The 14,334-nt window shown below is 39.2% G+C and overlaps 1 protein-coding gene across 3 annotated transcripts in view; it reads left to right on the forward strand.

Moving 5' to 3' along the window:
- AKAP10 (A-kinase anchoring protein 10) overlaps positions 1-13,341 on the forward strand; it is a 66,516-nt gene extending 53,175 nt beyond the window's left edge. Inside the window, exons 12-16 of one of the 3 annotated variants that reach the window (XR_011423526.1) lie at positions 293-375; positions 5,678-5,730; positions 6,346-6,441; positions 11,596-11,836; positions 13,079-13,341. Coding sequence is in view for 1 of the 3 variants with exons in the window: in XM_023653599.2 (XP_023509367.2) it covers positions 293-375; positions 5,678-5,730; positions 6,346-6,441; positions 11,596-11,601 (238 nt within the window). In the remaining 2 variants the exon portion in view is untranslated. Of the gene's footprint in view, positions 1-51; positions 376-5,677; positions 5,731-6,345; positions 6,442-11,595; positions 13,049-13,078 lie in introns of those variants that run through there. The other 2 variants (XR_011423527.1, XM_023653599.2) reach the window with 2 other exon arrangements.
- Positions 13,342-14,334: the final 993 nt, after the last annotated feature.

Consider the following 14,334-nt stretch of genomic DNA (forward strand, 5'->3'; position numbering starts at 1 on the left):
TTAATTTAAAGTTGACTGTTAGAAATTACAGTCTTCTCTTTGCGCTTACAGGAAGATGACATTTGGAAGAGTCAGTGCCTTGATTTAAAGTTGACTGTTAGAAATCACAGTCTTCTCTTTGCGCTTACAGGAAGATGACATTTGGAAGAGTCAGTGCCTTAATTTAAAGTTGACTGACTGTTAGAAATCACAGTCTTCTCTTTGCGCTCACAGGAAGATGACATTTGGAAGAGTCAGTGCCTTGATTTAAAGTTGACTGTTAGAAATCACAGTCTTCTCTTTGCGCTCACAGGAAGATGACATTTGGAAGAGTCAGTGCCTTGGGACAGTTCATCCGAGAGTCTGAGCCTGAGCCTGATGTAAAGAAATCAAAAGGTTTGTGATGTTTTATACTCCACATTAAAGCTTTTGCTCCTATTAGTCATTGACTATAAATGAGGGATCATTTAAGATTTAAACTGTTTTATGAAATAAGTGCCATATCTTTCGCCTTGTGTTTGTAGTCGCAAGTGAGTACAAGGGCTGTGTGTAATTGCATCTCTGTACAGTCTCTCTGAATCAAAAGTTATTGAACTTGCTGTACCATTACAGAAGGCACATCTCTATGAAAAAATACTCGTCACCTTTTTATTTAATTGTGAAATACCCAGTCCAGGTTGGACTGGAGGTTTATCTTGAGACCCTTTATTTTATTAAATTTCATTTAAATAGCTGAGAGTTGTTATGAAATATATATGTGGAAAATATCAATAGACTGAAATTTATATCCTGTGTTTAATCAACAGAAGAGTGCTTGGTCAATTCCAAGAATTAAACATAGAAATACTTTTTGACAGGTGGCTGATTTCAGCTTCCAAACAATTGATCTATACAGGAAGATTTTGGAAACCAATGTAGTTCCATTTAGATGGTATCTAAAAATTTTTCAGTGTGATTAGATTGACAGTATTGTCTTGAGTAAAAGATACTTTTCTAAGCAGAAAATGTTCCATTTTGATAAGTGTATTTAAAACTGAGAGCTATTGTTAATCTTCCTATTGAGTTTGAAGGGACTCTATTCCTATTATGTTTAGCTTACTTTTTAATGCCACTATTGTTTGGATAGTGAATTACACCACTTTAAAAATGTTGATGAACGATCTACTTTTGGGTCAGGTATACATTGACAAAGTAAGCAAAAAATGCAACAGTTGTTGAAATAATTTAGACCAAAAACAATCTGTTACCTTTTTGAACTTATTTATCCAAATAGTTGATTTAAAACTGTTTAGCCAGAGGAGTGTGAGGTACACAGTTAGAGAAATATAAAGACTGAAGGAAGTCTACATAGTTCATTCAGTAAATAATTTTTGAGTGCCTCTGTGCACTTACATTTGCTGGGCAGGTTAGAAGATACAGATCCTGGGCCAACCCGGTGGCACAGCGGCCCGGGTTTGCCGGTTCGGATCCCGGGTGCGGACATGACACCACTTGGCATGCCATGCTGTGGTAGGCGTCCCACATATAAAGTAGGGGAAGATGGGCATGGATGTGAGCTCAGGGCCAGTCTTCCTCAGCAAAAAGAGGAGGATTGGAAGTAGTTATCTCAGGGCTAATTGTCCTCAAAAAACAAAAGAAGATATGGATCCTGCCATTAAGAAACTTACAGTCTAGTAGTCTTTTATTGGGTAAAAGATGAATACTCAGAAGATGTCACTGGTGGCCTTGGAGCAGAGGAAGTGCTAGACAACCTCTGTGGATTTGACTCTACGTTGTCATCAGGTAGCTTCTAACAGGACAATGGGGTCTCCAGTATTAATAGAATCTCTGAGCTGTTCGTTCTTTAGTCTTATTTCTCTGATGGTTCGTGAAGAAGTGCTGCTGCTCAGGAGTATAGGTGTTGAATGTTTGCAGTTTCTTTTTGTCTCTTTTATATGAATTAAGATACATTATGAGTAGTTAAAGATACACAAGAGGGTCCGGCCCCGTGGCCGAGTGGTTGAGTTTGGCCGCTCTGCTTCAGTGGCCCAGGGTTTCACCAGTTCGAATCCTGGGTGCGGACATGGCACCACTCATCAAGCCATGCTGAGGTGGCATCCCACATGCCACAACTAGAAGGACCCGCAACTAAAAATACACAGTTATGTACCAGGGAGCTTTGGGGAGGAAAAGGAAAAATAAAATCTTTAAAATATGAGTGCCTATTTTATGCATCTACTGTTCTAGATACTGGGAGGAGAATAAAATTCCTGCCCTCATGGAGCTTACATTATAGTGGAGGAGACAGTAAACAGATAGACAAATACATGTGTGTGTTCATATTTATATATAAACATAAATTAGCAGAGTAAGGGTCTGGAAGAGTACTGGGGAGTGCCATTTTATTATTATTATTTTTTTTTTTGAGGAATATTAGCCCTGAGCTAACATCTGCCGCCAATCCTCCTCTTTTTTACTGAGGAAGACTGACCCTGAGCTCACATCCATGCCCATCTTCCTCTACTTTATATGTGGGACGCCTGCCACAGCATGAATTGCGAAGCAGTGCCATGTCCGCACCTGGGATCTGAACCGGCGAACCCCAGGCTGCCAAAGCAGAACATGCGCACTTAGCCACTGCACCACCAGGCCACCCCCGAGAATGCCATTTTAGAAGTGGTTGTCAGGAAAGGTCTCACTGAAGAAGCTGCATTTTGAGTAGAGACCTGAGCAAAATGGGGGAGTAAGCCCTCGCAGCATCTGGAGGAAGGGCATTTTTGGCAGAGGGAACAAGAATAGAGGTCCTGAAGCTTAAGAACTCAGCATGATCAAGGGACAGCAAGACAAGTCTGGCTGAAGAGGAGCGAGCAAAGGGATGACTGATAGAAGGCGAGTGAGGTTGAGAGGGTTACCACAGACCATGTTAGGAACTTGAAAGTGTTGGGGACACATTGGAAGCTGGAACAGGGAAGTAGCATGATGTGATTACAGGCACACCTCATTTTATTGCACTTTGCCTTATTGTGCTTTGTGGCTATTGGGTTTTTTATAAGATTCTCCCCCACAAAGGGATTACAACTCCCTGAAGGCTTAGATGATAGTTAGCATTTTTTAGCAATGAAGTGGTTTTTTCCTTTCTTTTGAAGATTGGCCCTGATCTATCATCTGTTGTCAATCCTCTTCTTTTTTTTTTTCCTTCTTCTCCCCCAAGCTCCCCAGTACATAGTTATATAAACTAGTTGTAGGTCCTTCTAGTTCTGCTGTGTGGGACACCACCACAGCATGGCTGGATGAGCAGTGTTAGGTCTGCGCCCAGGATCCGAACCGCTGAAACCCTGGGCCGCCGAAGTGGAGCAAATGAACTTAACCACTTGGCCACGGGGCTGGCCCTCTAAAGTTTTGGGTTTTTTTAAGATTTTATTTTTCCTTTTTCTCCCCAAAGCCTCCCAGTACACAATTGTATATTTAGTTGTGGGTCCTTCCAGTTGTGGCATGTGGGATGCTGCCTCATCATGGCTTGATGAGCGGTGCCATGTCTGCGCCCAGGATCCGAATTGGGGAAACCCTGGGCCGCCAAAGCGGAGCGCATGAACTTAACGACTCGCCCACAGGGCCGGCCCCTAAAGTATTTTTTAATTAAGGTTATATACATTGTTTTTTAGATGTAATGCTATTGCATACTTAATAGACTACAGTATAGTGTAAAAATAACTTTTGTATGCACTGGGAAACCAAAAAAACTCATGTAGTTCACTTTATTGTGGTGGTCTGGAACTGAACCCACACTGTCTCCAAGGTGTGCCTGTAATGTTTTAAAGAGATGGCTCTGGCAACTGTCGGGAAAATAGAATGTAGGGGTTTAAGAGGAGAAGCAAGAAATAACCTTTGTGCCAGGTCTAAGTAAGGGATGATGGTGGTGGTTATGGATTAGGTAGTGGAAGAATGGTCAGATTTGGGTTACATTTGAAGGTAGAGGCAACAGGATTATATCTCTAGAAGCCAGCCCGTCCGTCAAGTTACTCGCATTATTAATTTAATTGAGACGTGCCTGCGTAAAGAAATGAATAGTAATTTTTGCAGTTTGAGTAAATAACATCCGTATATCCTGGTGCTTTTTTCAGTTGTCCAGATGGGTCTTTAAGTCAAGTTTTGGGGGTTTTGGTAAGTAAATGATGTGATGTAGGGGCCCGCGGATTCAGTTGACTCGCTCAGAAGGCATTTGAGTGACTTCTGTGAGCTGGACGCCGTGCTAGGCGCCAAGGATGCAAACAAGGGGTGTAGGCTCAGTTTCTTTTAATCTAGCTTAGTCCCTTTTTTATGCCTTGACTTGGTAAGCTGGTTATCCTATAAAATGCCCAGCCTTCTGGATTTTCCTGGTTGTATTATTTAGCTTACTATTGTACCTAAAGTCTTGATGATTCAAGTTACACCTTTTGGTTAGAATACATCATAGGTGGTGTTGTATATGGTGTTTTTAAAAGGATATGTATACATTTCCTGAAAGGATACACAAAAAATGTAACATGGATTACTGTAGGGATGAGAAGAGGGAAGTACCTTTTGCTTTTCATTATAACCTTTTCCTCTATTTTTGAATTTTTTTATGCTACATGCTTTACTGCTTGATCATCACTCATTTCTTCCCCTGTGGCTTCTTGTCACCTCTTTGCTGTGCCCTATGCATGTCTCCTGCCTGTCTCTACGACTTTGCCTTGAACTGCTCTTTCCTTCATGGACTAAGCTTTAATTGGACTCTCCTTTATTGTTTTACTAAGGTCCCTTCTCTTTTAGGGCCCCTATAGTTGCTATTTCCCCTTCCATGAAAATCCTCCATGGCTTTCACTCAAAGACTGGCTCCTTCTCATCGCAGATGTTCTCTTCGGAGACGACTTCTCAGCCCACACGATCTAAGAAATTATTAAGGGAAAAGGATCCAGGCTTTATATTTTTCATGAATGCTCTGTATAGTTCTGTCCCAGTCATTGAATCAAGCAGGACCTTGCCAAAGAAATAACCTACCAACCACTTGGTTTAAGACAAAGTTAGGGTGTGAACCTATTTGTATTAATGAAAGGATAAGCTGTGTGTTTCATTCATGGAAATAGAGGCTAACCTCTGTCCTTGGTGGTTCCTCAGCATCTGAGTACAGATGTAGATAGACTTGTGTGCCTCCTAGGAAGTTGAGGTATACTATGGCTTGGACAGAGCGTGGCTACTTAAAACTCTGCTCTTACCCAGATAATTGATAGAAACCAGAGACCCAGCATGTAACAGCATGTCTGTACTGGAAGCCCTTTTGTGTGGAAGCTGCTCCGGAAGGTTTGCATATGTAACAAGCAGATTGATATCTCCTAATGTATTGCTAGATTCTTACTCAAGATCAAATCCTGGTCATGGTTTTGTTTTGCTCTCTTAATGTTTGCTGCAGACCTAATACTAGATGATAGTTTCTCTCATCAACTGAGGAGAGTAGAAGAAAAATCCAGAACTCTGAAACAGCTTTTCAAAAGTTTTTTGAACCATGATATTTGCAAGTTAAATCCTGTGTTTTGGAGATAATATCATCAGTTTCTGTTAATGGTAATATTCCTTAATGTTTTGAGTGAGATTGTACAAAAAAAAGAATATCCGTGTGTGGAAGTAGCTTCTAAATAAGAACATTTTTAATATAAAATTATGGATTGAATCTACATTCAATTTTGGCTTTGTTTGTCACTAGGATCCATGTTCTCACAAGCTATGAAGAAATGGGTGCAAGGAAATACTGATGAGGTGAGTTCTGCTTTTAGTAAAGAGATCCCTGTTTAGAATGGCATCTTGTCTAAGTAAGGTTTCAAGTTTTCTCTTTCTTTACTTCCCGCCTTTAAGCAGCATGGCACATCGTTGCTCCTTTATCCAGGGTATAACAAGAAAGGGTGGGCTGTTTTTAGCATCTAACAGTTGCCTGGTGAAGGCAGTGGAGGTATCTTCAGTCCAAAGACTCTGGCCACTGAAAAATAGCCATGCATTCAAGTTTCCATCAACCAGCAGCCATCGGTACTCATTTTAGAAACAAAAGCTCAAATGTTTCTTTCCTCACTGTCAGTTTTCCTTTCAGAAGTAGAGCCTTGCTTTTTGAATAGTTAAGAGATGGGAACGGACAAAGAAAAATGTTTTATTTTGACCATCTAACGTGCAGATACTCATGATGTTGGGTACCCAGTAGCTGACTCTGGAAGACAGTGAATAGCATGTTAATAGACCATAGCCAGAGGGTAGCCCAAGTCCTTTCTTACCCAAATAAGTAGAACTGATATGCATATACAGTTGTGTTTAGAGCACTGATAATATATGTCTTGATTCTTCTAGTGAATAACTGTCATCAACAGTTTGAATTACTTCTTTTAGGCCCAAGAAGAGCTAGCTTGGAAGATTGCTAAGATGATAGTCAGTGATGTTATGCAGCAGGCACAATATGATCAACCATTAGAGAAGTCTACAAAGGTAAGGGTGACTTTTGTTCTGATCTAGCTTGTGTAAAATGGAAAAGAATTCTATGCCAGATATTCAAAAATAAAAAAGAACATAAGGGAGCTTCTGCTTCTGTCTTTGAGGCATTAACTGCTATAGGAGTTGCCTTCTCATCATAAACAACTAGAAAACTGACAAACTAAATGAAACAACTATTTCTAGATATCAAACAACAGGCAATAGAGGATTGTACTCTGAATGAAGGGTAGCGTTGAGGTGATCCCTAGCTCACTGTCCACAAGCAGTTTCCAAAGTGCAAAGAGGGGAAAACCTAACAGAATCCATTAACAGGATTAAATAAGGGAACATCATTACAGATCCTACAGTTATTAAAATGATAATAGAGGAATATTATGAACAACTTTTTGCTAATTAATTCAGTAGCTTGGATGAAATGGAGAAATTCCTTGAAAGACATAAATTACCAGAGTTCACTCAAGAAGAAGTAGATGACCTGAATAATACTGTATCGGTTAAAGGAATTGAATTTGAGGAGTTAATATCCAAAATATGTAAGGAACTCCTACAACTCAATAGCAATAAAACAAATATTCCTATTAAAAAATGGACAAAGGACCTGAATAGACATTTTTCCGAAGAAGACATACAGATGGCCAACAGGTACATGAAAAGGTGCTCAATATCACTGATCATATCCTATGATCCTATTATATCCTATCCCTGGTCATCAGCGAAGTGCATATCATAACCACAGTGAGATATCTCCTCACACCTGTTAGGATGGCTGTTATCCTAAGGACATGAGATAGCAAGTGTTGGCGAGGATGTAGAAAATGGGAACTCTTGTTTACTGTTAGTGGGAATATACATTGGTACATTTACTATGGAAAATAGTATAGAGATTCCTCAAAGAATGAAAAATATAACTACCATGTAATCCACCAATCCCACTTCTGGGTATATATTCAAAGGAAATGAAATCACTACCTCAAAGAGATATCTGCACCCACATGTTCATTGTAGTATTATTAGTATTATTCACTATAGCCAAGACATGGAAATAATCAACAGATGAATGGATCAAAAAAATGTGTATGTATATACAATGGTATATTATTCAGCCATAAAAGAAATGAAATCCTATCATTTGTGACAACCGTGGATGGACCTTGAGGGCATTATGCTAAGCAAAGTAAGTCAGACAGAGAAAGACAAATACTGTACGATTTCACTTACATGTGCATCCTAAAAAAGTTGAACTCAGGGGCTGGCCCAGTAGTGTGGTGGTTTAGTTTGTGTGCTTTGCTTTGGTGGCCCAGGGTTCACAGGTTCGGATCCCAGGTGCAGACCTTCACCGCTCATCAAGCCATGCTGTGGTGGTGACCCACATACAAAGTAGAGGAAGATTGGCAAGGATATTAGCCCAGGGCCAATCTTCCTCACCAAAAAAAAAAATTGAACTCATAGAAACAGAATAGCGCTGGGGGTTGGGGAAAGTGGAGAGATGCTGGCCAAAGAATACAGACTTCCAGTTATTAAGATGAATTAGTTCTGGGGATCTAATGTACAGCATGGTGACTATAGTTAACAATACTGTATTATATACTTGAAAGTTGCTAACAGAGTAGATCTTAAATATTCTCATTATAGTCATGTGCCACATAACAGCATTTTAGTCAACAATGGCTGTACCATCTAGGTTTGTATAAGTCTGCTTTATGATGTTTGCACAATGACAAAATCGCCTAATGACACATTTCTCAGAATGTATCCCCATCATTAAGTGATGCATCACTATATTAAACAAAAGATAATTATGTGAGGTGGTAGCTGTATTAACTAACCTTATTGTACTAATCATTTCACAATATATGTGTGTATCACGTTGTGCATCTTAAACTTACACAGTGTTGTGTCAATTATATCAATAAAATTGAGGGGAGAGGGATTGAATTTGTAGTTAAAAACCTTGGGGCTGTCTCCATGGCCGAGTGGTTAAGTTTGCACACTCTGCTGCAGGTGGCCCAGTGTTTTGATGGTTCGAATCCTGGGTGCGGACGTGGCACTGCTCATCAAACCACACTGAGGCAGTGTCCCACATGCCACAACTAGAAGGACCCACAATGAAGAATATACAACTTTGTACCGGGGGGCTTTGGGGAGAAAAAGGAAAAAAATAAATAGATAAAATCTTTGGAAAAAAAAAAAAAAACCTTTGCACAAAGAGAACTCCAGGCCCAGATGGAATTTAAAGAAGAAATAATACCAATTCTAGACACAGTTCCAGAAAATTGAAGAGGAGATAATATTTCCCAGCACATTCTGTGAGGCTGACATTACCTTAACACCGAACACCAGACAAAGGCATTGCAAGAAAAGAAAACTGCAGACTAGTATCCATCATGAACATACATGCAAAATCCTTAACAAAATATAAGGAAACTGATCAGCAATATATAAAAAAAGATAATACATCATGACAAGTGGGGGTTATCCCAGAAAGGCAGAGTTGCTTGAATATTTGAAAATCAATTACTGTAATTCATGATAAAACAAAAACAAAAGCATATGATTCAGGAAAAGAATTTGACAAAACTCAACAATCATTAATGGCAAAACTCTCAGGAAACTAGAAACAGAAGGGAACTCCGTAAATCTGCTAAAACTGACAGCTAGAATTATGTTTAATGGGGAAAGACTGAATGTTTCCTCCTAAGTAGGAAGAAGGCAAGGATATCTGCTCTAAAGCACTTACCCTGGAGGTCCTAGCCAGCGCAAAAAGGCAAGGGGAAAAAGGCATATAGATTGTAGAGGAGGGAGTAGGACCAGTTTTCTTTGCAGAAGACATAATCATTTATGTAGACATTCATGAGGCTACTTTATCCAATATGATAGTGATTAGCCATGTATGAATGTTACAGAGCATTTCCACCATCACTGAAAGTTCTGTTGGACAGCAGTATCCCAAAAAAAACTATTAGAACTACTAAGTTTAGCAATGTTGCAGGATATAAGATTAGTATACAAAAATGAATTGTATTTCTATATACTAGCAATTAACAATTGGAGGTTGAAATTTAAAAAACTACAATCTACAATAGCATCCAAAAACATAAAATTCTTGGGAATATATTTAACAAAATATGTGCAAGATTTGTATAATATAAACTGCAAAACAACTAAGCGCAATTAAAGATTTAAATCAAAACAGAAATATGTTTGTGAATCAAAAGATTCACTGTTGTTAAGGTGTCATTTCTCTCCAAGATGATGATTGGGGTGTGATTGACATATAACGTTATATTAGTTTCAGATGTACAACATAATGATTCAAGATTTGTATACATTGTGAAATGATCACCACAATAAGTCTAGTCAGTGTCATCACCATGCATGTTACAAAGTGTTTTTTTCCTTGTGATGAAACTTTTAAGGTCTTATCAACTTTTAAGTATGCAATACAGTATTGTTAACTATAGTCACCATGCTGTACATTACCAGAGCTTGGTTTAATTTTGAACTTTTTGCAGGGCTGAGTCATACCAAAGCTCTGTTCACTTCTGCAGACTCTATCTTTTCTATGTAAGGGTGATAATTTTTGTCTATATTTATCTTCACTGGTTCATTCAAACCTAAAATAGTAAAGAGCGAGATAAAGGTGTGTAAAGAAGTACGAGGTAGTTATTTTTGTGATTCCCCATTATCATGTCGATGATCAAATGTTTGATAATATGAAAGTGTTCTTTGGAAAGCAGATGTTTAAAATTAAGGCTTTTCATTTGAGTTCTGTGTTCAGATTTTATTACCATGTGATTTTCATTTTTAGGATATACAGGTATATTTTTACATATTTTGTTTTCTAAGCTTGCTAGGCCTTCTCTTTGGCTGGCCAGGACGTCTGTCCTGCCTGCCTGTTAGCCATCAGCGGTGTATTGGTATGGAAAAAGCCTAGGCTAGCAGAACCAGTTCAGTCCATTTTTAGTCAATACGTGTGACCTTTGGCAAGTCAATTTCCTTCTCTGGTCTCTTATTTCCTCATCAGTAGCTCAGAGAAATTGGACAAGAAAATCTCATAAGCTCTCCTTCTAATCCTCATTCCGTGATTGTATGAATGTGAGAAGTCTTACATCCATGAAGGACTACCCAGCCTCCTTAGCTCATGTTGATAGCTCTCTGCTTTGAATCTCCTGCTCTCCATTTGTCTGTAATGTACTTGGGCATTTAATGTAAACTGCCTCACAGCAGTACTGAATTGTTTCATGTGTGTGCCTCCCATCTCACAAATAGCAAGGGCCATGTCTTCTGTGATGTTTCTTTCCTCCCCAGGGCTATAAGTAAAGGGAGACTCAGCCTCAAGAGCTTGGTCTTAGGAGGCAAGAAGATCAAAGGTTTTTCTTTCTAAAAGCATTGGAGTATTCCATATTATGGCTCTGACTTCATTTAATGAATCCCCTATGGATGGTCATTTAGCTTGTTTTGGGTTTTTCTCTGTTGCAAACAATTCTTTAAGGAATGTCTGTGTATCTAAGTCTTTGCCCTCTCTTGTGAGTATGCTGTTGGGTTAGTAATTCTGTAGAAGCAGAATTACTCTGTCAAAAAGTAGATATTTTGTTCTAATATCTATTGCCAAAACAGAAAGATAAAAGCAAATCTGGAGGGCCAGTCCCGTGGCTGAGTGGTTAAATTCATCGACTCCACTTCGGTGGCCCAGGGTTTCACTGGTTCAGATCCTGGGCTCAGACATAGCACCACTCATCAGACCATGCTGAGGCAGCAGCACACATAACACAACCAGAGACCCTCACAACTAGAATATACAACTATGTACTGGGGGGCTTTGGGGAGAAGAAGAGGAAGAAGAAAAAAGAAGATTGGCATCAGATGTTAGCTCAGGTGCCAATCTTTAAAAAAAAAAAAAAAAATCTGGGTGCCAGTCCTTGTTATGTAACCTTAGGGCGAGTTCCTCGGCCTCTTTAATAAGCTTTTGTTCACTCATGTGTAAATAAATTACAGTATTTTCTCTCACATGATTGTAGTCAGATCCTGGCTGTCATAAGTGCTGGTATACAGTAAACACTAAGTGTTGGTTCCCTTCTTCCTTAATCTGTAATGATAGGTCACTGATTTTAGAAATGTACCTTACCTTTTTCTTTTTCTTTTTTTCAGCTCTGACTCGAGACCTGAGATAAAGGAAATCTGCTTTTGAAAAATAAGAGAACTTATTTCCTTTGGTTGGATTCTTCAACACAGCCAATGAAAACAAAGCACTGTATTTCTTTTCACTGATATATCACTGTTGTTCCCAGGAAAGAACGTCAGACAATCCTAGACTTCCACCATAGGCAGAGTGACATGTAGACATTTGCTGCACATGATGTTCACACAGTGAAAGTCACAAAGAGACAAGGTGGTATTGTTTACATTACTAGAAAATTAATAGTTTTCCAATGGCAATAACCCATTTATGAAAGAGTTTTAGTCCACTGGAATAGACAGGGACCACATACTGTGGGAGGCAGATAAGCATAGAGCTGATATTTGATGCATGTTCTGTAACGGTAACCCATTTCTAACAGCATCGTAAAGCAGGTGCCAGAGGTGCTTTGCTTTGGCCTCCTAAAACAAACAGGTGTGTCAGCCCCTCGAGAGCCAGGCAGCTCAGAGCGGCCGTTCGGTGCTGGAACGGGTGAAGGCTCCTCGTGCAGTCTTCCTTCACAGGGGCATTAATTTAGAAGGAAGCTGACAGGTCACAGGTCAAGTCTTGGTGACATTGTCCTTCCCTTTGATGACAGTATATAATTTTCACATTTTAATTGCTCCTGAGATGCAGTATACTTAAAACAGTCTCTCCCCTGCTAAGAAAAGGGTGAATCTCCTTTACTTTGAGCATTAGGACTTGCTTCTCTGGAATTCTGTGCTCCAAATTAGCTTTCCCTTCAGAACACATGTAGAAAGGAATAAATAATAACGATCACTCCAGTTTTCTCCCTGTGAACTTGAACAAAGTGTTTATTCTCAGATTGTACGATTTTTTTTTAAGAAGGTGGGCGGGCAGGAGTTGGGGAGAAGAAAAGCACTCGACTTTGACTGCTTCCCCTTTCTTTGCTGTGAGCTGGGAAGTGTGCAGTTGGCCCTTTTTTTTTTTTCTGTCTTTAGGATAGTAAGAGACTCCCTCACTGCACACACTCAATTGGCTTCTGGGTCTGGACTGCGCTGCCCAGCAGGGCTGCCCGTTGGTGAGCACACTCCACTGGCCAGGTGGTGCCAATGCTTCCTCACCACACGTGACTATTTGAGGGGAAAGCACACACTTTAAGGTGTTACTGCTTTTGCTCAGACTTTGCAAAAAAAAAAAAATATATATATATATATAAATATATAATTATTAATCACTTCTGTCCTTGAGAAAGTCTTGAATGAATAGAGAATTTATTCCATTGCAATATTTGATTGTGTAGAGGCGCGCTGTTTCATCAACAGAAGAAGCAAAAAGGCTGTGTATAAGTTTTTGGTACTATGTACCACCTCTGTTATTCTTCTAAAGCGAAGTATTCATGTACTTAAACCATATTCTATTTAATTGTGTTTGATTTTAAAATATATATATATATGAATTATATTTAAAATTGTGTCAACTTTCTGCTTTCAGGGCATTTATGGCTCTTCTACTGAAATGTGTTGATTCTTCCAAAATTTCCATTTGCTTTACAAAGACCCAGAACATGAGCCACTTCTGGACTTAGCCTTGTGTTTGGAGTGTATGGCACAGACCTGAGGTTTTATTAGGTGTTTATGCTGTGATTAACATTTTGTTCTTTTAACAAAATATTTCCATCCATTTCACGTTGCTTCAATCTTTAAATAACAGAAAAGCAATATAAAGGTTGTAGAATAAAATGTGGATTTTGGTGACTCTTGCTGCCTCTGCATGTTTTGGAGTAACAATTTCTGTAAGACTCTTAAGCATTTAAATTAGTGCTTTCAGTTAAGATAATATCTAGTCATTTCTTTGTATAGATTTTGTGCTTCTGAGTTAGAGATATCAGTAGTTGTAAGGATCTTTTAAAAAGAAGAATAGCAAGTTTGAGGCTTGGTTACTTTTTTCTGCCCCACCTGCTATGGGACACAGAAGCAGAGTATGGCCTGAAATTATTAGCTAGATTTAATATTTGGTCTGAAGTAGATCCTTATACTTATTTTAAAATTGGAATCGGATTCATCTGACATTGAGCACCCACTGTGTTCCACGCACTGTGCCAGTGTTGCCCACAGAACGTGATTCCCTGGCAGGGTTTTTGTAGGTTCAAGGAATCAATTGAACATCCATCTTTATCTTGTTGTTGGCATCAGTGTAGATTGTTAAAAAAGAAAAGATGTTAGTGAGAAAGTGGTGCCTTTTGTGATTTGGTGTGTCTTCATCACTCTTGTAAGATTCAATGAAAGTAAAAAGGAAAGAGTCAGTTAAGTCCAGTGAGGAGCAATAAAACAGAGAGCAACTCTGTAACTTTTTCTACTTGAGTTTCATTATTCAGTAGAACTTTATGAAATGTAAATAATTTCTATTTCTGGAGCTTTGACTAGCTCAATAGGAATTTGGAGGGGAAGGTCACTCTGAATTTTAGAAATTGACAAACTTCTTTGTTGGTTTATTTAGGTACTGATAGTTAAGCACCTGCTGAAGCAGTTGACCTCTCTCTAATGACACTGTTTGGGGTACCCATCTGACTCACACTGACCCCCTCCCTCAGTCCTTCATGAGTGGGGACCATGTTTGTACACAATCACCTTTGCCCTCTCCCACTCCCCTCCCCTGCATGCTACTTGATTGGACCAGGATTGAACTCCTGATCCAAACAGGCCCAGGAATATTCTTTATCCTAAGAGTTTTGCAGGGGAAAGGAGAGA

Source organism: Equus caballus, chromosome 11, assembly GCF_041296265.1.
Source record: "Equus caballus isolate H_3958 breed thoroughbred chromosome 11, TB-T2T, whole genome shotgun sequence".
In the NCBI taxonomy this organism is placed as follows: domain Eukaryota; kingdom Metazoa; phylum Chordata; class Mammalia; order Perissodactyla; family Equidae; genus Equus; species Equus caballus.